This window comes from Amphiura filiformis, chromosome 20 (genome assembly GCF_039555335.1).
Source record: "Amphiura filiformis chromosome 20, Afil_fr2py, whole genome shotgun sequence".
Lineage (NCBI taxonomy): Eukaryota > Metazoa > Echinodermata > Ophiuroidea > Amphilepidida > Amphiuridae > Amphiura > Amphiura filiformis.
The window spans coordinates 37,783,830-37,807,669 of record NC_092647.1 but is presented as its reverse complement, the minus strand read 5'-3'; the positions used below and the strand labels follow the sequence as shown (position 1 = coordinate 37,807,669).

General features: G+C 36.7%; 1 protein-coding gene across 1 annotated transcript in view; it reads right to left on the bottom strand.

Annotated features, from left to right (window-relative positions):
- The window catches only part of LOC140142298 (uncharacterized), a 50,922-nt gene that overhangs the window by 6,471 nt on the left and 20,611 nt on the right, over nt 1-23,840 (bottom strand). Inside the window, exons 14-24 of the mRNA XM_072164267.1 lie at nt 15,918-16,184; nt 14,915-15,025; nt 13,639-13,729; nt 10,909-11,115; nt 9,984-10,027; nt 9,617-9,694; nt 9,201-9,330; nt 2,538-2,649; nt 1,267-1,334; nt 883-1,001; nt 201-383 (exon numbers count right to left, since the gene is read on the bottom strand). Coding sequence (XP_072020368.1) covers nt 201-383; nt 883-1,001; nt 1,267-1,334; nt 2,538-2,649; nt 9,201-9,330; nt 9,617-9,694; nt 9,984-10,027; nt 10,909-11,115; nt 13,639-13,729; nt 14,915-15,025; nt 15,918-16,184 — 1,410 coding nt within the window. The remainder of the gene's footprint in view (nt 1-200; nt 384-882; nt 1,002-1,266; nt 1,335-2,537; nt 2,650-9,200; nt 9,331-9,616; nt 9,695-9,983; nt 10,028-10,908; nt 11,116-13,638; nt 13,730-14,914; nt 15,026-15,917; nt 16,185-23,840) is intronic.

Genomic DNA, 23,840 nt, shown 5'->3' with positions numbered 1-23,840 from the left:
GACATAGAATAGAACCCGGCAACAGATAAATTTCCTACTCCCATTGCAAACTTAGTTGAGAAAAAAGTGTTTAATTTTTGTTATGGAATCACTACATGTATGATGAAATTAGACTTTTAACTGGTTGAAATTAAACTTTCTTTTCCATTTCAACGTCGGAAATAGACATTATGGATATGGCAATACGGAATTTCACTTACCTATTGATGGGCTTAACATAATAAGTAGAAATATAAGCCCATATAAGTTATTCAGCCAGGTCATGATCATTGCAGTAATACCTTCTGCTACAGGATAGGTGCCTTCCACAGTTATCTCAAAATATAGCGGAATAGTAGAATTAACGACGACAGCTAAAGAAATTATGGACACGTACAGGCTGGCTGGAATGGCAAAAAATAATCATTCTTACTGGTGGAAAGTCAGATCCGTTAAACGTAACTTGATCAAGTTATGATCGGCATCACAATAGCTTCTGCAGCAAAATGAGTGTATTTCAGTTACCTCATAGCATGGTGGAACAGTGTATGACGCTTTACAAGGGCCATGTATGCTGCATGTATGGCCAATAAAGATGGGACATTCTGCAACATACTGAATGTCTTTCGGTCATGGTGGAACAGTGTATGGGGACTATAAGGGGCATGTTTTAAATTCAAAATAATAATATACACATAAATTAATGCACTTTGAAGCAGCAAGTTAAGTGGCTTAAATTCCTAAAAACAAATCATTTGTTAAAACATTTCCATGTAATCAGTATACGTACGAGGAATCCCAGCCTTTCATTTATATCCGAGCTTTAGAGAACAAATTCTACATCGTCCGTATTGTTGCGATGTTATTTCAATCTATAATATTTTATGATTCTTTCAAACTTACGTAAATTAAAAGCGATTACTTCCTCACATATTAGTATTATCCAAACTACACAAGCAATTCCACAACAAGTTAGCAAGAGAAGTACAAGTTTCATTTTACCACCTAACAGATCAACGAATCTGCAATATAAATACAATAAACAGAATTTTACACACAACAAAACGGAATTTTACATTCGGTGACCATTTCAAACTCTATATAATAAAGCGGTTTCAGCACCGCATCGAACTGGCTTTGACGTTTCCAATATTAGGAGACGCTGATTGGAGGAGCTTATTAGGGACACGGCACTTCTTGCATTTCGAGACTTTCAAACGCTTCCTTCAAGACGTACACAAGATGTTCATGTTTTCAAACAAAGGTAGTCACAGAGATTTTACTTACCTTGCCAAAATCAGACTTCCGATTACTCCGGCAATATTCGAGTAAAATCCTATCCACCCAGCAATTCCCTGCAATATAATCACCAACATTTAAAGAAAAACACCTTTAACCAAAGATGACTTCAGAATGATCCGGACGACTGACGTATATCCTGTTTTAAAATTGTCCAGCAAAGTTCACTGTTGACTCAGTTCCAATTTCACTGACCGAAGTGTTGTTTCAGCAAGTCGCTAGAAGTGTCAATCCCCTTTAGGGAAAGATGAGCACTTTGGCGTACTACAGATCTCCATCGTTATTGCTGGATAGTAAAACCATGATTACACGAATGAAAGACTGGTTGCAACTACCAAATGAGCGTTTCACATGTATCATTAGTCTACGTCTTCGAGACTGATCAAATCAAAATCATGAAAGAGTACTATGTTGAAGAATTATCTACATACGTCAGGCGGATGTGAGTTCATAAGGGCAATGTCGGGGATTATAGGGCACAATAGATGGGGAGAGATGAGGTCCGACCAGGTCCGACCGAGTCTCCTACACAGGTTACGCTCCCTGTGGAGGGGCGGAACCAAACTGGCTGATGTGGAGACTAAGCCAGTTTGCGTCGGTCTGATACTCGTCTTTGACCATGCGCAGATCTGGCTGGTCAGGAAGATATTTAATATCCCGAATTTATAATCGTATTAATCGTATAATAAAATGTGGCCAAATGTATATTTGTGTACATAGTGTGTGGATCCACTCTTCTACGGACTTGGCTACTAAGCATGTCGGGAAGGATATGGCGGTATGCTGACCTGGGTTAATATGTTCTGGGCAGATGAGGTCCGACCAATTGCCTACGACTTTGTGTGCGATCATGTGTGACAGGCAATTCCCGATAATAATAGACGTTCCCTGATACGTCTATAGACAATTAATCCCTATAATTGGCACTCTTCTGGCGTTTATGGGGTAAACATCGATATAAGATAACAAAACCGAAGACAAGTAGGCTATCACGTGAAAAAACAAACAAACAAAAAACAATCGAAAGTGAGGCCAAGAATGGGCTATAGGTATTTCACAGCGCGGGAGTTTAATAAAATTAAAATTCCAATAATTGCCATCTTACCTAATTCTGTAGATTACACGATATTTAAATCACAATCGTTATTGTAAGAGCCCAGCAGCAAAACAAAATGCTGCTAATTTACCTTCAAAATTAATGGACGAGCCACACAATTAAATGCAGAGAGCAAATTATCAAAAATTGGTTTAAATAATACCTGTCCAACAGCGACTGTGTTGTAAAATATGGTGTCTAGTTGCGTCCCCCACACATTGTAAACTCCTGTACTAATGCTGAAGCATAAAGCTGGAAGCCAGAACTGGATACTCCTACATATAAATGTAAATAAAAGATTCAAAATACTCTGGTCATATAGGGAGCTGCAGATTACAAATAGACAGCAATGTACAAACAAATCATCGAATGGCCCTCCCCGGTTCCACCACTGTAGAGGGTGGCATGACGGGTCCATGTATGGGTTAAGTATTTTTCACATAGGTCCATTCTCCTCTATTCGCTGGTGTAGTGCACGTTAGAACATGACCGTTGCTAGGTAAACTGGCTCATGCTTTCTTTGTTACGAACCACTGATCGAAATTATCACAACACGAGACCTATGGCATATCATAATTCGGAACAGGTGTATGATCCCAGGCTTCAACCAGTAACCAATGGTTACTAACGTGCACTATTGCAACGAATATAGATGTCACGACGAATTAGTCGTCGTAGTGAATACGTCATACATTAGTAGTGGTGCATACTTGGTTTGCACAAGTGTTCGCATATTACCTATCTGGTTTTACACCAGCTTGGTCTTCTTTTGCTATTCGATCTTTTTTTTATCTTCTTCTTTCTGGCAACAAACTTCAAAACGCTTCACCTCCTATAAGTTACACCCTACACTTACGTCACTTGCACATATGTTTCGAACATATATCCATTATCCAGTACCATTAGAGTGCAAACAGAATTGTTGGTCAAAAGTCATTAAAGTGGCATTTCCGGTATGTAACCAAATACCTTCAAAATGCTTCTTCTGCCACATATTACATAGCTATAGCTTGCACACAGAATTGGGGTCAAAGGTCATTAAGGTGATAAAATCTTACAATTGCTTATCTGGATATCTGTAAGAGGTATGGGGCTCAAACTCAGTGACAACAAACCTCATGATCTGGGGGAACATTTTGCAGGGGCTGGTTCAAAGGTTATGCAGGAAAATGCATTTTCTGGACATCTGTAAGGGGTACGGGGCTCAAACTCGGTGACAACAAACTTCAGGGGAACATTTTGGAACATTTTGGAACATTTTGCAGGGGTCAGGTCAAAGGTCATCTGGGGTCAAATCTTATAATCACCATATCTGGACAGCTAAAAGGGGCACGGGGCTCAAAGTTGGTGACAACAAACCTCATGACAAGGGGAACATTTTGAAACATTTTGGAGGGGTAGTTCAAAGGCCATCTGGGGCCAAATCTTAGAATTGCGTTATCTGGATATCTGTAAGAGGTAAGGGACTCAAACTCAGGACAACAAACCTCATGACCAGGGGAACATTTTGGAACATCATGCAGGGATCGGGTCAATGGTTATACGGGGGTCAAATCTTAGAATTCTATTATCTGGACATCTGTAATGGGGACGGGGCTCAAACACGGTGACAATTAACAAACCTCATGACCAGGGAAACATTTTTGGAACATTTTGCAGGGGTCAGATACCTCCAAAATACCAACACGCTCCAGCTAGATTTGTGGTCTATGACCACGATTTGGGATTAGTTGATTTTGTACTGTTATCATTTTATCGCGGTTCCAAAAACGCCTCAACCAGTTGATCTGGCAACGATCGATTTTAGCATCACACTACGATGGCGCATATCCAGTCTCAACGCAGGACAACCGATTCTTATTGTTATGCAAGGCTCACTCAGTCAATACAAACGATCGAATTTGGTATTCAAATGAACAAAATTTTGAGTTACACCTTTTCATTCTTTTTCATTCATTAATTTCCCGGCCAAATGAAAAAGCAATAATTTTCATTTTTTTATTAAATGTCAGGAAAAACTGTAATGCTTGATACTGTATTTTTTTCAAATCCTAGTGTTAAACTTAGGCGTGGAATTCAGTCATTTAGTGTAAGATTTTCGATTTTGATAGGCTTCAACTCTGCCCGCGAGCCTTTTTTGGATCAACCTTTTAGCTTTTCAAAGTAATATAGTTGGCTAATGAAGGATTTTTCCCAACTTTCTAACGCACATCACCGTGAGCGATATATCATAGGTTTGTCACAATTTCCGTTTTGATTTCACCATTTTTTACTGCTGGCTGAAATTTTTTCAAAATCAACGCGTGAAATCTGAGGCATTGTAAATCGATATCCCTGGGTGCCATATGAAGACCGGCCTGGTTACAGTGTTGCCAGAACTTCAATACAGGGTGTCTCAATAAAAATAGGCCCTATGGAAAGTGGTGCATAACTTAAAATATCGGCAGTAAAATAAAAATGTTCTTAAAGATTTAAAAACCATGAAGTATCTGCTTAACAATTATTACAAATTATTAACAAAAATTATGCACATCCGTTCATGCGTCACTGAGATAATTGAATTTGTACAAACAGCCATCTTTTTGGACCATTCCAATGGGGTAATACACATTAACAATAATGTGTAGTTTATTATAAAAGAAATAAAAGGAAACGCCAAGTGTTGCTGAGTAGGAGTTCAAAATCAATCAATCAATCTCCCAAAGAATGTTTTTCACACGTTTCTCTATGGATTAAGGGCTCGAATAGCAACGTTTGCACAGTAATTTTTGTGGGACCAGAGTGCACATCAGACATATCGATTTGCATTCTGAATATGCGGAATGTCCTTCTGATATCAAATATATTTTTATTTTCTTTGAAATTCGCGATATAACACACATTTTTGCAAATTATTAAAATTTGATATTTTTGTATTTTTATATATCACCATCCTCGAAGTAAACTTCATAAATCTAATGATATGTACTTAGTGTATGTAGCTGGGATGAAAATCCGACCATCAATTGAAAATTTTAACCTTTCATATTAAAGATATCAAGTTGTTTCCCAAAAAACCCAACATTTTTGTTGTGTTTTGGGGAAAACATTTTATCTTTTCATATAATAGACGGCTTTTTGTTCCAGTTACATACACTTTAAGTGCGTACGTATCATTAAATTTATACAATTTACTTCGGATATCAATTTTAAATCATTTGCCATAAAATGACATTATATCGCGAATTAAAAATTGATATCAGAAGGACATTCGTTTCCGAAATGCAATTCGATATGTCTTAGCTTTCAGGTCCCACAAAAACAACACTTTTGTAAAACGTACATAACTCATTAACAACAATAAATCAAGCAAGTTTTCAAATTATGAAGTTTTGCAAGACATCAAGGTGTTATTTTTCAATAATATATTGATTTAGATAATGAAAATCGATCTTTTGGCTGTTTCTACCAACAGTACTTAGTCAACCCTTAACTTCATTAATTTCTTCAATTCTAAACTACAATGCAGCACCTTATTGTTAATGTGTATTGTCCCATTGGAAAGATCCAAACATGAGTCTATTTGTAGTTTCCCAATTATCTCAGTGACGAGTGAACCGATTTTGATGATTTATGCACCAATCTATAGAAGACACTTCATGGATTTTGGATCTGCAAGAACATTTTAATTTTACTGCTGATACTTTAAGTTACGTACCCCGATCCACAGGGCCTATTTTTATTGAGACACCCTGTATAGCAAAGAAATTCCCAGGCCTAGCGCTCCTATGACCACTGTTCATGTTAAGCACGATGAGGATCTTTCATCACGTGAGTGATTAATTATTTGATTTCATCATCACCGTGATCATCGGACCAATGTGTTGAAATTTGCTTCTCCTCAAAACAACTTTGCCCAACATTTGGTAAAAAATCAACAATCTTACATGCAATTGGGCAATATTTTGACTTTCATTTACAAAACATAAATATTACGCTGTATGTTTTATCAAGCAAACTGTTTGGAACACACTTCCAAATAACCTTCGTAACATCCCCAGACTTTCGTTACCGTATTTAAACGCCAGCTCAAAACCAATTTTTGTAAATTGATTGTTTTTATGTTTGTTTATCAATTTCGTGCTTTACGCGCTTTGAGTTCCTCATCGGAAGAGATTGTGCCTTATAAGAACCATTCATTATCATTGTTAACTTAAACAGGTTTTTGTTTTTAAACAAAACCTGTTCAAGCAATTAAAAGTGCTTGCCTAAAAACAGAATAACTTGGATGTTAATACTTGAGCAAGTGTTTCAATTGTCATGAAGGTGACTGGGTATGGTGCCTTTTGTTTGTGTTTGTTTGAAACTGCTTTTGGAAAACCAGCGAAAGTCATAAGAAAGCAGCCAAAACAATACAAGGTTAAACATGGAAGTTTATTAAAAAACCTATTAAATAACCTAAAGGAAAAAAACACATTTGTGGCAACAAGGAGCCTTGCATTGAAAGTCATATTTAAAATGTGTTGAGTACCACCCCAAAGTTTCCCTACATACACCCCTACTACCCACCTCACACACCTCACACACCTCTGCACCCACCCACCCCCCATAGGCCTACATAATATTACATACCGGTATAATAATATTTATAAAGCACGTTATAGCTATACATTTAGAAAGTATAGCGCTATTATGACAAATAGGCCTACATGTCAAATTAAAAACAAAACCGAACACAAGTCTGAAGGGTGTAATGAAAATGCCAACCCACGATTGGGGGAGGGGGTCATACAAATTCACCTAGAGATACGATGGACAGAAAATTAAAATCCCTATAATAACACACTAATTTTTTTTTTTTTTTACAGTACAACGTGCGTCTCTTAATACGGACTAACCTAGGTAAACAAACCAACAGACAAATTTTGGTCGACATAATCATGGAAACCATAATTTGCTATTGCAAACTATTACCATGATCATCACGGAAGGAAATATCCAAAATTCACGTTAATTTACCAAAGCACCCAAATGGGAGATTTGGGCTACAAAATCGCCCGTAGAGTAATCCTTGCTTTCAATGCAGAAGAGATCTGGATTAGAACAATGGAATTATCGACTATTTAATATGCTGCTTGCTTTCGAGATAAGGTACTGAGTTTGAGATTTTAGGAGCATGACGTGAAAAAAGGTGAAAAAATTCTGACAAAACAATAATAGATAGACCCACACGATGTGCTTTACAGAGGTGGGAAATATCTTTCCTTAGCGAATTATATTAGTTTGAAACGCTAAAAAATGAATTCCGAAAAAAGCTCGTGGACGGATGTAGGCCTATAAAATTCAAAAATCTTACACTAAACGACACAATTTCATACCTAATTTGAACACCAGGATTTAAAAAAAAAAATGTATACCCAAGCACTATGTTTTTAACTGACATTACTGAAGAAAAAAAAAATATTGCTTTATATTTGACCGAGAAAATTAATTTCATAGTATATAGGTGTATTTCTGAATTGTGCTGATTTTAACATGTGAAGAGCTTATTTCCAAACCGTGTTAAGTCCACCCACCTTCAAAATTGAGATTTTGATGAAAATGGGTAGTGAGTAACTAGGCCTATCCAGCAATGTGTGTGTTTTTTCCCAAAATTAGTCAAGTTCCGAAATATTGACACACAAAGTATCAATTTTTTTCCAAAACGTGTTAAGTCCGATCCAGTTTGGTAGCAAACTCCCGGGAGCAAACTGTGTTAAGTCCGCGAACACTGCGCTTGTGGGCAGCTTGTAGGCAAGTAGCACGGCATAGGGCTTCCAATAGTTAATCGCGCAAGTTCTGCATGATTGATAACACTGCCTTGCTTTACGTCTTCGTTCTTGTTTGGTCCCGAGACAAGTATACCTGAATTTGGTCTGCATAAAAAGTTGTTGTTATTGTTGTTGTTTTATATTAGTAGGCATAGTTTGCATGTGATTTCTTAAATATTTGATAGATACCTCCAGAAAGACATGAAAAGGGTGGGAAGGGGAGAGGGAGAGGTTGTAATGGTAGAATTAATGTTAGAGGATGGTGGTAGAGTTCGTTTTTGATATTATTATTTTGTATGATTATCAAAATGTGATACTAAATTCAAGGTATCATTTTAAAGTTAAAGGTATAAAAAACTTAGGACTTAAAGACATTGTGATAATGTTATAAAACAAGTGGATATTTCAGGTCATCACTTATTGTCAGTGAAATGATGTTTATTCAATTCTGAGAAATGCAATTCAACTAAGTTTTGAAATTTGAACTATTTTAATTGTTGAATTTTGGTAAAAAATGGGCGGGAGGAGGGGGTTCGAGATGCAAGTTGTTTTGTGGCAAAATTGTGTTTTATAGTAGAGATAATAACATTTTGTATGTTTTTAATAAATTCGTTATCTTTTAAGACTAGTTTGAGAAAAATATGGTTAGTTCTGTGTTACAGATACTATGTTTTGTGTCAAAATGTGTTAAGTCCATGCCAGAAATTGCGTTTTGTGTCAAAACGTGTTAAGTCCATGCTATGTTTAAAACAAATTAATTCATTTAAAAAAAATCAAAAGTCTCTAGATTTTAACTTAACATGTTTTTATGTTCATATATATGTCACCTTCACTTCACTGTAATTTTATAGAAATCTAACTTTTTTTCATTGCCATAAAGAAAATTCCTGATTTTCTTCAAAGTGAATCTTGTGGACTTAACACGGTTTGGAAATAAGCTCTTCATGTATCGATCGACTTTTAGCGCGACTATACATTTCTAAAGAATCGGTTGTCCAGCGTTCTACTTGTATCAGGGAATCTTAAATAATACTCACGTGAATAAAATTCTGGCACCTTCTTGAAAGTCCTCTCGTTTTGTTTCGGCTGATGCACTAGGTGGTGTTGGAGGTTTGGCAGGAAAATAAACCCACGTCATGATGAACAAAATTGCCATAAATCCCGCTTCTGAATACCAAAAAAATTATTTAGGTATATGAATCCAGCAAAGAGGAAGATAAGATATTTTTGTCAATAATGTGGTGAGATAATGTGAGTAATACCAATGAAATTCACACTGCATTAATGGGGCAAATACCATACGATGCATAGAACCCATCAACGATCTTTGAAGCAAATGCTTGCTGAAGCATTGCATAACCTATTACATACAGAATTGAAATTTGTGGAATTGAAAAGAAATGTTTCTAAAAGAAATGTTTCTACCACAAATTAACTGTTAATGACGACTTACCTATATACATAAGTAGGTTTATTTCTTGTAGATGGTCATGTTTAACACTTGGTATAATTGTTGTGTTTGGTTTACTTCCTTCAAAAGAAAGAAATCATTAGATCAGTGAAGTTAAGACCGGTCTATATACTTACACCTATTATGTTATTAGCCGGGATTATTATAGCCATAATGCACGATTTCCTTCAAATTTTTAATTTGTTATTCTATACTGAAAATGCTGAAATAATACTAGCGTATCGGGAAGGGTTTCTGTCCATTTTGAGCTGTAATAACAAGTTTGGTAAAGTGAAAGAAACCCACTGGTGTGTGTATGGGGTGTGTATGACTATGAGTGTCTACGTTTTGCAAATGAATAACGTCTTACCTTCATATGAGTCGTAGATACTTTCGTTTACAATTGGCACTATGCTATATGAAAATAACAGAATAAAGGAGAAGTGAATTCCAAATAGTCTCAAGTTATACTTTGTGTGTATTATCAATAATTATCATAATGATAATAATATTAATAACCAATTCGTCGGTTGTATTCCATAGTGGCATATAGTGAGGCACCGCGAATAAACAACTTTTAGAAAAAAATCGGGTTTGAAGAAATGCCAATTTAAAATCGAGGTGAGAGTAGGAGTGTTGCTGGTTCATCGCATTACTGATGAAGTCTTCCGATTGGAAGATGAAACGTCTAAAACGTGAGTAAATTATTGGACTTGTAAAACAAAGTTTACCAATACCTAACAGTCTTGATGAACTTATTTAAGGAGTGTTTTTTTTTCGAATCTTAAAACATGTCAAATAAAACTACGAAACTTATATTTAGTTTCCTTTTTTACGAATGGAATATAAATAAATGAATGAATATAAACACGGTGTGCAAAGATGATAGAAAATGGTTAATATATTGTATCATACCCAATCTGATACTCAATATAATTATAATTATAATTATAAATTTTGCTTCCAAAATATGGAAAATAAGCAATATTATTCTTGCATGCTTATCAGCATAGAATGTTGCATAATATCATATGTTTATTTGAATTTTAACCACATGGATTTTCTTGTATACAGTGGCATAGCCAAGAGGGGAAGGCTGCACCCCTCATCCCGTGGGAGGTCACCCTCTTGGCTCCTGTGGTATGCTGGCTGCCCTGATATTTTAGAATTTTATGCCTTCTTTTAGTACTTTTAGCAATTTTTGACAATTTTCGTCACATTTTGCCCCTCTTGAAAGTTGCCTAAAAGTTCTGGTACGCTACTGGTTGCGTAACAAGAAAAACTAGTGCACTTACGCTGTGCTATTTATAGTTTGCACATCGGAAACAATTAATGGACCAATCAAAAATGAGCAGGCAACACCCATGTAAACCATAGCTGTGAGATATGCTGTGGAAGTAGTCCGTTGATGAGGTGGAAACCAGGTGGCAGAGACGAGCGGAGGACAAGCCCCGAGAACCGGACCAGCTAACCCGATGAATACATGCCCTGCGTTCATCACCCTGCAGATTAAGAAAGATTTGTCTTAGACGTGTTTTCTATTCGACGACGGTGCCAGGTCAGAGGGACTAGATCGGAGATTTTCTAGCGTACGAACTACGTCACCAAATAATAAACAATCATAAATAGGCAAATTGGATCATAATATTTCTCTTTTTTATGAATAACTCGATCTAAAAATATTAATTACATGGTAAATTATCTTAATTAACCACATCATCAACTGATCATGTTACCCACGGTCCGAATATTGTAAAATATGTTTTGCTTCTCCGTTGGTTCACATACCGGTATTTAATTTCTCTATTTGAACTGGAATTTTTCCAGATGAGCTTAAGCAGGCTAAAGTTGTTCATATTCTAAAGCTGGCGACTTCAAGAGACTTTTTTTAATTTATGCAGATGATACCAATGCTATTGTCCAATCCGGACCTCGACGAACTTATTAGCACTGTTAATAATGAATCTGTATGGTTCAAAGCTAAGGTTGTCCCTTAATGTTAATAAAACGAATTATATTATTTTTAAAAACCGCTATAGTAATCGCACTTATCACAATACCCATATTTTCGCCAGCCCATTCGGGGCTGGTACCTGTTTCAGGTTTGGGGTCAGTTTACTCAAGAGATTATATTTTAGTGGTATTGGAATGATTTTTTTTTTACTTTTTGTGGTTAAATTTTTTTAAAATATTTTAATTCGATTTGTTAGGAAAAGTAAGTATGTTTTGCCGTTTCAACGAACGAAAACGAGTGAGTATTACCAAAGTTATGTTTGAACTAATTAATTATGACTTTAAAAGTTTAAAGGCCTAAATGTAACAATAATAGTTAATATATATAGCATCATATGGTCAGCAGAAGAAAATCTGACATCACCTATGATGTCATATCAGTGTCCTTGACCGGGGTCCTTACTCCTTGACCACTGAACAGCGTGATATCATGTTGATAACAGATCTATAGAATCAAAATCTTCATCATATCCCCGGATCATATCACAGATTCTCAACAATCTGTGATCATATGGACCATATTGATGTGAAAGTAGTTATCTATCATATCCTGTGTCGTTTTATGGATAAAAATGACTCCAAATGTTATTGATGAAATGGTTGCTATCATAAACATCAGTTTTGTCTTTTCAACGGGAAAAATCCGATGCAAAATAAAGTTTTTAGGGCCTAGCTATAATATGGGCATAATTTATGCATATAGTATTGAACAATGTACCCCATTTGACATGCACTTATAGATAAATAAATTGTCTTACTTTATTAATTTAATAACTTCTTTATTATAAATAAAATGACACATAACTATTTGATTCATAAAATTACATTCAACAAAATGATTGAAGAGAAAACACACAAGGCACTAGGCAGACTGTTATAGAATGGAGTATGTAAGATGCCATGTCCATAGCTTCGCAGGAGTTTCCGACTAGCAATCAACATGATCAGCACATTCAGAAAAACACAGTTTAAGAGTGAAGATTGTAGTGAGTAACCAGTCCTTTATAAATGTGCTGGCCACTATCTATTATAATATAGTAGGCTTAAACTATACATTGCGAATTAATTAAGTTATTTTAAAATAAAATGTACATGTAAGTTAACTCAAACCGGCAGTGTATCGAAAGCAGTGAAATCGGACATTCCTAAGCGAAGATATTGAGTTCGTAAGTTCTGGTATTACAAAATTGGAAATTGAGATATCGTGGGTAAAAAGCTGAAAAGACAAAAAAAACCAACGACAACAACAACAACAAAACAAACAGACCAGAACAATTTGGAGTACATGTAATGAATTAAAAGAGTTGACATGAGATTAGGAATTAATGTTTTCTGCTGTTTCAGTGTGCATGTTCTCATCGTTGATGGTTTGGTGGACTGTCATGTAGATGTAAGCGTGATCCTAAAATGCCTTTCACATTGACCAAAACTAATTACAAGACCTCTTCTACATTGAGGCTGGCTTTCCCTTTTAAAGGAATTTTTATTATTAATGGCATTGAACTTGTTAAAGTAACTCATACTAAATTTTTGGGTGTTATTATAGCTTATTCTTGATGAATCGCTAACATGGTATGGTCACAATTCTATGTTACCAATTATTATTGTTTCAATATATAGTGGAATTCTGTTTCGTCTTAAGCATATCCTTTAATGTAATACCGTTGAAATGACCAACTCGTCAATAAAACAAGAGTTCGTAATATTGTACAAAACAAGTTATTATCATAAAGTTAATGAAACATTCAATGCCTTATTTTTCCACGTGTACTTGTAAGTGTTACTCGTATGCTGACAGGCTCACTGGTTTTATGTGCATTTTAATGCCCACAAACTATACGTTATTTCTCACAACCTAGCTTGACAGAATGCCGGCAATTCAACAATGGAAAATAAATTGCTAGAATTTCAGCAGTGGAATAAACTCGACAAACAAGTTCATCTTTATAGAAGAAGTCTTTTATCCTAAACGTGTTATGATGATACAATGAGAGTGTGAGACATCAACCTACCATTTCAGATATTGCAGGGGAACTGGTATACAACGTATTGCTACTCCAATCATTTCAAGAGTCGAAGCCATTAACATTGACATCTTCAATCCTGTTTAATAAATGTATATCATGTACAATACAGACTTAAAGTCCCATTCAGGGATCCCAGCACAAGTATAAAAAAATTAAAATTGTTTATAAATTGCTTAAAGGTGGAGGATAAGTCTTTCAAATTATCATTTTTTTTTTTTTTCAAAAAACAAAGAAAACAGTAGTATTGACAAAGTTGAAGCTCCATTCAAATACACGTAGCTAATTTAAAATATACTGTCAGTATATAAATTGCAGATTCATGTAAATGCCTAATTAATTTTGTCTTAAATACATAGCTTTTGATGATTTTTACGATCATCCGGATGAGCAAATCACTGAATGGGCCTTTAAGAGGCTATAATGGGGAGCAAAGTTGGCATTTCTATGTTGTCTATGTATATCTTTAGGAGTTACAATGACGCAGGGGAACTACTCAAAATACGAATACTTGACAAATATGCAAGGATAGTGTTGGTTGGCATTCGTTTGCTTTAAAATCTCTGACGCTCGTAATATTCGGTCCGTTACCAAATATGTGACCTGCCACCACGCAATGAGCGTGAAGTCGCAAGTTGGTAGTTTTAAAACGCCCTGGCTACAGCGTTGGTGATTGTTTCCTTCGTGAATGACCCGTTGTGCCCCCTTCATAAAGGACATACAGACGTGCTGAAATAGGTACACGGTAAACAAAACCATCAACTCAGTCAGCATGGATGTCTCGAAACTACCAACTTGCTACTTATAGATGAGTTGACCGCAATGTTTATCAACAAAGGTAAGGGAATGTTATATCGATATGCTTGAGCGAACTGCATACAACCACTACACCACTACACTGTTAATTCAATAGCCTTATTGTGATGTGCCGGGAGTTTTAAAATCACGGGCCCTGAATACTACCAGGCAATGACGTCACAAGTCAACTTATCTATACTCATTTCGTTGTGGCAGGTCACATATTTCTAATCTTTTTATGTTAAGGCTAAATAAGGCACTAAACAGCTAGAAATTGTGAATGGGGTGAAATCAAAACTCGACCACCAATTGACTGGCGGTTAGACCGCTTTCCATAGTTAAGAACAATATAAACCGGCTCCAACTGGACGGAACCACTTTTGCAGTTACCATAAAATAAATAGGCCCCAAGAACAAAGGCACGGATAAGGATATGACTATTTTGGATATACTTGTATAAACTTACCTTTGACATCCATAATCCAGGAGAAGAATGGGGCCGATATTACGTAGGTGATACAACCCCAATTAGTTAAAAGAGCAATATCTGCATCGGTCCATCCAAGCACTGCTTTTGCTTTATAATAGAAAGAAAAGTCGTAATTTTAACATTTGGCATGAATGAAGATTAAAAATCATTTCAACGAGCTTCCCGTTTCATGATATGGATGTTAGTATTATCGGTTTGTAAACCGAAATCTACGGCATCGTACCTTATCCAAGGGCACCTTCAGGCCGACTGATAATCTGGTGGCGATTGGCATGATGGGTCATAGCAATATTGCCACCAGAACATCAGTCGTGAAGTCGGTTGTAGCGCTAGCGAGTTTCACTAAGCTTCACTAGAAAGTTACCTTCCCGGGTTGCCGGGAAGTTAACTAGTTGCGATTTGACTATATATACACGTAGACATATCTGACTAAAGAGTTTGCTGTTTATGTTGTATTAGGTTCATCTGGATTGTCAATTATTTCGACCAGCTTCTGGCGCCGCCACCGGCAGCAACTTCAGGAAAGAAGAAGAAGCAAGGTTGCCAGTCTGATGTCAGTGCTGCGTAGCAGCATGAAACCGTAACCAAAAATGGATTTGATAGTATGAATTCCCATCAAACAGTTTGCTGTTCATGTATCGTATGGTGATTCATGTGGTGTCTGGTTGTCGTGTTGGCATAATCTATTAGCCTCCTGTACGACAGAACTTGAGTTCAAGTCATGTCAAACTATTACTGGTACAAGGAGCAACTATTATCTTTCTACCCGACAGAGGTAGGTCGATAATTGCTGTTTGCCTCCTGACGTCTGCACCGCAGGGCTTGGGTGCCCCTGTTACAACGGGTACCTCAAGTAGAGGCATGTACTGTTCGTGGTAAAAAACACCCTGTGTTCCAATATCTGTGACAACACACAGAACTGGAATTTAATAAACGCTGTATATACATTTACTTCGAACGTCAGATGGAGTATACTTACTGGTGTCAGCTATTGGTCCCCACGTATTCCACGTTGCACACTGCGTAAAGGCCACCAATGAAAACAAAATCAATATATACCATCTACTCCTGTAAGTCCGATAAACTTCGCAAGAGTTTTGTCTGTCATATGCGTTTCTGTTGTTTTTTGATGCTAATGTGGATTGGTACCCATCATTTACCGAATTGATATTCGGTGAAAGATCTGGTGAGAGGAGTGGTTCATTCTCCAGTTGTTTTGTAAGATCCGTCATTTTGATACTGTGTCAGACTTTAAGTCACATAAAATAAAAGCGTGACACACATCTGCGCCTATCAATTATGTATACATTGAGCCTGCAGACCTGGAATTTAAAACATAAAATCATATTTAGAAATATAATTGTGTTTATTCATATGTAGCGGTAAACGTAAATAGAAAGCAAAATAATACTTCTACGCTACTCAAATTTGGTACACTCACCGGGCGCTTTCACCGGGTCAACCGGTGTCATCAGCGGATGTTATAGACTTCTCCGTAGTCCACTTACCAATTGTGCATACTCTGGCTATTACATTAAGCTTAAAACTCTGATTCAATTATTTGTGCACAATTGATAGATTTTCACATCTGATCTTTTTAGTCACCGCACTCCCTCTGTTTGTTAGCTTCCCAAGTGGATTACTGACTTTGACTTGCGGTTAACATTGTTAACACGGGACTCTATGGAGAGTTAAAAACTAAAATTGGTCATGATGTAATGCATTTTTTAATGAATCTGGCTTGTGATTGGTCGCCCAGATCTCGTTATTGTTTTAATCCTCCCGACACGTACCATTACCATTAACTATACATGGTACCCAACTATCGGCGCTTTTGTGCTGGCGCGAAAGTTGGTGGATGGATGAACGTACGCATCTAGCGCGTATTGTACCACCATGCTTTAGTCTTGTGGTTAGATTTGATTGATAAACAAGTATGATTGACAGTGTGTTTTAGAGAACGAAGTCCCGGGGTAAAGTTCTGCTTAAAAGTGAAAGTCCATAGTCGATTTTTAACTCGGATAATAAACTGGCAGATTCTAAAATTAGAATTGTTCAGTATTGAAGTGCATAGTTATGCCATTATGATATGTTGCATTCAATAATATAAGCCTACGTATACTTTACTTTTACTGTCACAAATATAATTATATAAACTTTTTCATAACCATTTTATACTAGTATTTTGATGTAATAAATATCAGTATAATTTCGAGTTCAACTGAATGCGTTCATCATGATTAATAACATATTTTTATTTATCAAAAATCGACTATGACATAGTCTACGGATGTTATTGCTCTGAAGATTTGTTGTTGCTAGTGATGTTGTTGAGACACCTTTGATGACGTCACGGATCTAAGGACAGCGACGTAGATAGCAGCATTTTTGTCACCTTGCCTTACGTGGAAGGCCTCCCGGAACAGTTGCACAGGTTTTTTTTTGGTTTTTAACTCTGCAGGTGTTAGCACAGCTTTCGAACTTCAAAATACCCCACGCAGATCTCATGTCCCCCAAAGGACAAAACTGAACAAGAAAAGCAATCTGGTGTTGTGTACAGCATAATTTGCAAAGACTGTGACTCTATACACATCCCACGGTGAATATGGATGAAAGCTCGAAAATAACAGAACATAAATCCAAAGCGGTCAGTTCCAAATCGATCAAGGAACATATTGACAGGAGCAAAGAGCGCCAGATTGATTGGGAAAAAATAAAAGTGTTGGAGAGGGAGTATAAGACTTCCCTCGTAGGGTCTTGGAAGCAGTCCATATCAGAACTTAAAGACCCGTGACAAAGGGTTAGATATCGATTCTGATTGGGACAACCTCCTGACCACCCGGAACCAAGGGGGCGCCACAGTATCTTGTTTGACGTCATCTACATCAAGTATAATTTTGCTTCCTACATATTTAAAATGTTAAACCATATAGCCTATTCCAGGCTAATTATTTTCAATGAGTTATTGAGCTTACTGAGGTCTACTGGCAGAGTTTCATCTTGCAATCATGTCTACAAATGTCTTAAAAGACACAGCCTGGGCCAGACAACAGACTGAGCAGTGCATTAATCTGTTGTATTTTTTGCTATTCCGTTATTTTTCCCGGTTATTTTTTTATCAAGTTATTGATTATGCCCGAAAGGCTACAAAAGTTTGTTATTCTTTTTCCATAGGAAGTATTAACGAGCGATAACCATGCAAATGCATACAAATTTCTACCTAATGCCTTCAATTTATATGCATCCATATAATTGAGCTTAATTGTCATAATTTGTGGAACTGACTGTAACCATAGCAGCTCATAACATTGAGATCCAGACGAAATAACACAAACGCACATAACACAAAACCAAAACAGGATCTATACCTCAGTCGGGACCTCAGTAAACATATAATCATTTTAAGTCAAAGGTCTTAATATGTTTAGCATTGTTTTCTTAATCACATGATGATTATCAATATTATAGGTGACCTCAAAGCACGACCTTTTGGAGATATGGAGCTGTACAGATCCCAACAGCACCTAATGACAACGCCATCATTGTGTCATGGCAGGGATCTATACGAAGTGATAAGCATCCTAGGTTACATAACCAAACCGGAAGATGTAGCCTAGGTCTAGACAATAGGCGTCATATTGCAGGAGGGTTAGAGTTCATAGAGGAAACGTTAAAGGTTAGTAGATTTAGGTCACCCAGGCACATCACTAATGTGTTTCACGAGTTGTAATACCGACAGGTAAAAACATTGATTTCTTAAAATTCTCCCGATTTTTAATTACTAAATATTATAAAGTATAGTACTTAACAGACCATTCTTTGGTGAATCTATGCAATATGACGGTAATTTTTGAAACATCTATGAATCAATCTTAAACATCTTCATGATATTATTTTTTGCGCATGGTCAAAGCATGCTCTTACGTTATCCACAGACTATTCGGTGGAAATTTCAAAGCAACGATCATGCGTTAATATTTACAAAATGGCGAATGATGTATCCTAGGTCGAACAATAGCGTGACGTAGTTTCCGGCATTGTTCCTATGCACTTTCACCCTCCTGGTCATGGGATATTAATGATATTTGAGAGTCATTTATTCATGCTATTGTCTGTGTTTCCGTACCGGTGATAGCCAGTCGAGTAGATAATGCATGCATGCAATTCGCCTTTTGTGCACAATGGTAATACTCAAAGTCATGTCATGACATTATGATAAATAACACTTTAACTTGCTTGAACTTGAAGTCTATAGTTCACTGCATAAGCTTAACAGTTGTTTGGGATATGATTTCATACCAACTACATCTCCAGTAGGTTCCTCAATAACTGATACCTCTTGCACTTACATGTAGTTACAAAAACTGGAACGATCTCAGCACATGTGTGAGTGTGAACTGTCATCGGCATTAAATCCTAACTTTTGGACTCTGCTGATCACGTAGAGGTCAGGTGGTGAACGCAATGCATTCTCTAAATTCAGTTAATTTCCTTTGTCAGCCGTGTTATTGAATGGGATTATTTTGAAATTTTAAAACGCTTAAGATATCACAAATTAATAAATATTAATACTAGCTAAAACCGTTGGGTATCGGTAATGAACCCCACAAAACTAACCTTCAAATTAATCAAATACAGTAAAATTTGCTTATTACTGGGTGAGAATGCCGAAATTTGCCGTGTTGTATAGGCTCCGATCACTCGGTGTGTAAATTGAACGGCGCTTACCAGTGATCACGGCAGTTGCGAAATTCAGACACGATTTACTTCCGTGTCCCGATTGTATGGAACGTGCCATAGGCTGAGCAGTTTTGCCGTCTCTCTCTATCCTGTCATCCGCTGCCTGGTAGAAGTAGACAATGGTAGAAGTAGAAGTGTCCGTACTGGCGCTGGGCCTGGAACTTTGAACTTTATTTTATTAGATTCCTTACGACCCCTTCTGGGGTATACAAAGGATTAGTGTGAAATCAAGTTTCAATAGCAAAAGTGCATGACAATAATAAATAAAATGTAATAATTGTACACATGAGTGAACGCGTCTACAGCCAGAACGTTAGCCATGTTGATTTCAACCTTTGACCGAAAGCATACGTCGCGATCAAAACAATGAATGAGGGCGCACGTGCACTGATATCAAGGGCGCAGACCACCAAATAACTTCTCCATACATTGAAAAGCATGTAAAAATCAACATTTTCCCAAAGGGGCGCTTGATGTTCGAGGGTTGGGATGCATATCTCATATGGGAGGGGTAGTGGGCATGGATGTATTGGTTAATGATGTAGGTTCAGCTCATGAATATTCATGAAGATATTAATATTCATAATTTGTAGAATATTGCATATATATGACTAATTTGTGCTGTTTGGAGCTATTGCGGCCCATCATGGTTGCAGAAAGAAATTACGCGTCCGGCTGTGCAATAATTATGAGCCCCCCTGTAAGTGGGACCCATGCAAAGGTAATAAAGAAACTCTGAAACAGACACAAAATAATACAAGCTAATATAGCAAGTGGCAAGTCAACTACAAATGATATATAAAGCAGCTAGGTGAACAAGGTTGTACTCAATTAAGATACACATACAGTACATGTACTAGCTATCTTTCTCAGATGCAACATATTATATTAAAGCCATAATGTACGATCTTATAATATGAAATTGGTTAATTTTTTTCAAACCTGATTTTTTTTGTATATTTATAATTACACATGTACCAATTCGCACCTAAATGGAATCGGCAAAATTGGTTGTTTTGTCAACAGAGCAAAGTCATAAATTCATGAAATTAGGCCAAGTAAAATGAAAAATATGTTTCACGTCCGGGTTTTTGAAAAAAAGGAGGAAGAGGGGGCTTTTTGTTTTCTATTTTTTATTGCAAAATCGGTGGAAATACCCATAATTAGGCTGTTTTAGCGTATACACAATAATGCTGAAAAAGGAGGAGGACTTTTTATTTTGTTCTGAGAGGTGGCCCCCTCTAATTATCACAAAACCTTATATTGGCAAGGCTATAGAAAGCATCTTTACTTCCTAGACATATTTTTTGAAAAGTTATAACTGAATTTCAAAAAATAAAAATAGAATTGAAGAAATCTCATAAAAGGAAGCGGGAGCTGACGTGAATGTTTAATTTTTTTTATTTGGCCTTATGACTTTATGTCCTCCCATAGAACAGCATGTTAAATGGCCAAAATAACCAGTGTGATTTCTTTCACTTTACCTTGTTACTTCAGCTTAAAATGGATAGGAACCCTTCCCGGCAGTTATTACTAATATTATTTCAACATTTTGAATGAAGAATAACAAAATTAAAATTTGACGGAAATCGTACATTAAGGCTTTAAGTTCAACTCATGTAAATCTATCAGAATTGAGTTTCTTTTGGGAATTTGCGCTTGAAGGAAAATCAACTTCCTGATAGATTTATATATCTCGAGCTGAACATGTAATAACTGACCTGCAAAAACATGCCAAAATTTATGGCTGCATGCTAAATGTACCCCTATTTATGGCACATAAAGCATTACAGCCATGATCTAGGCCCCCCCCCCCCCCCCCCAATTTACAATAAAAGTATACAAAAAGTCCCAAAATATCACAAATTACGAGCGTAGCGAGCAAAAAAACAGGTTTTTTACGCTTTTTAGAGGTCAAAGATTTTGGGAAGAAAGTCCACTTTTCACAAAAAGCGCCCTCCTTGAAAAAAAAAAGTCTACTTTTTCAAAATCAGCACCCCCCCAAAAAAATCCTGCGTACGGGCCTGTCTAGGCACATGAAGCATTTGAAGACATTTGATATATCATTTCTTTCATGGTGGAGATTAGCTGAGCGGAGTCTAGAGCGTTCAACATTGTATTTGCAAATTGATACTCCGATATGGTCTACAAATCGACAATCGACAGCTAGCCTGCACCAAGTCTTATTCGGGGCAAGTGTCCCATTAAAAACAATCGTAGCACCGCGTCTCAAACGATCGTCATGTACATCATGTACATAGTCTCAGTCTGGCTACCAGTGGGTATGACGTTGATTTGGTGTCCATAGTTTTGTTTTTGATGGATATTGTTTCTCAAGACCACCGACCTCAAAAATAAATTTACGGGACCTCTGTCAGCATTGGTCATTTTGAGATATGGTAGGTCAAAGTTCATACAGAGGTCAAAATTCAAACTGCTCAAATACTGTTTAAAAGTTCTCCAAAGTATTCCTCTTGAGTAGTATAAGGGCTTTCCTAGCCTATCTTGAGGTCAAAGGTCAACCGAGGTCAAAGGTCACTTCCGGTTCGGGTCAAAAGGTCAACCGAGGTCAAAGGTCACTTCCGGTTCGGGTCAAAGGTCAACCGAAGTCAAAGGTCACTTCCGGTTAATGCGGTGGGCGTGGCTTATTGGCATATTATATGAATATTAATGAGCTGGGCGTGGCGTCATGTTCGGATCGGTGCATTTTGACGAAGGCCGATACGACGCGTTATTTTAGGCAATTTTTTTTCATATTTTAAAAACTTTTTTGAAATTTTTTTTTCACAATTTTTTTTGGAAAAATATTTTGAATTTTTATTTTGTTTTGAAATTTTAACCCTCCTAAACCACCCCTTCGTCAAAATGCACCGATCCGAACGTGACGCCACGCCCAGCTCATTAATATTCATATAATATGCCAATTAGCCACGCCCACCTCATTAATATGCGAACCGGAAGTGACCTTTGATCTCGGTTGACCATTGACCCGAACCGGAAGTGACATTTGACCTCGGTTGACCTTTTGATCCGAACCGGAAGTGACCTTTGACCTCGGTTGACCTTTGACCTCAAGATAGGCTAGGAAAGCCCTTATACTACTCTCTTGTCATGGCGAACCAGAAAAAGTATACTTTTATCTCTCTGTGACATTCCCTTCTTGAGTTATAAGAAGAACGGTCAAATGTCACCATTTGACCTCCACAGGGGTCAAAACCTGAAAAATACTCCGATTTTTATGAAAATAGGCTCAAATTTTTCGTCTTCTGTAAACAATTAAAACAACAGAATAGTTTGTCATAGCTAGGATGTTTTGTTACCTTGGTAACGTGGTGACAAAGGTCCATTGAATCACATATTATAATAGACCTGGCCCTTTTTGCTATGTTGCCATGGTTACATATGAAGCATCATACACAATACAAACTATTATTTTTCTGCATGGATTTTTCATGATGAACAATTTGAGACTATTTTGGTGAAGATCGGAGCATTTTTTCAGGTTTTGACCCCTGTGGAGGTCAAATTGTAAACTTTAACCTTTTTGCTTATAACTCCAGAAGGGTATGTCACATATAGGTAAAAGTATACTTTTTCTGGATATCCTTGACAAGAGAAATAATTTGGGGAACCTTTCAACAGCATTTAAGCAGTTTGAATTTTGATCTCTGTGTGAACTTTGACCAGCCATATCTCAAAATGCTCAATGCTGACAGAGGTCCAGTAAACTTATTTTTGAAGTTGGTGGTCTTGAGAAGCAATATCCATCAAAAACAAAACTATGAACACCAAAAACAAGCTTCTGTGGCAAAATTGCGTGTGGCCGAAAGTAGGCATACCACTATCTGTTTTCATTATCTGTTTTTTATTATTATTACGTATAAGCCCATTCGCCATTCTAACTTCCGGTTTTTGAGAGCAGTTTTGGGACACTTTGACCTCTGACATATCGGAAAAATTTATGTAATTATTATTAATTTTCTTATTATTGTTATAATGTTGATCATTAAAAATACCAAATAATTAATTTATAAAAGACTAATATTTTTTATATTTATTTTAATTATTGTAAAACATTTTAGATTATATTTTGTACGTAAAAAAACCCAATATTTCTGAATTTTCTGAAAGGTCAAAGGACAAATTGTCCCAAAACTGCAAA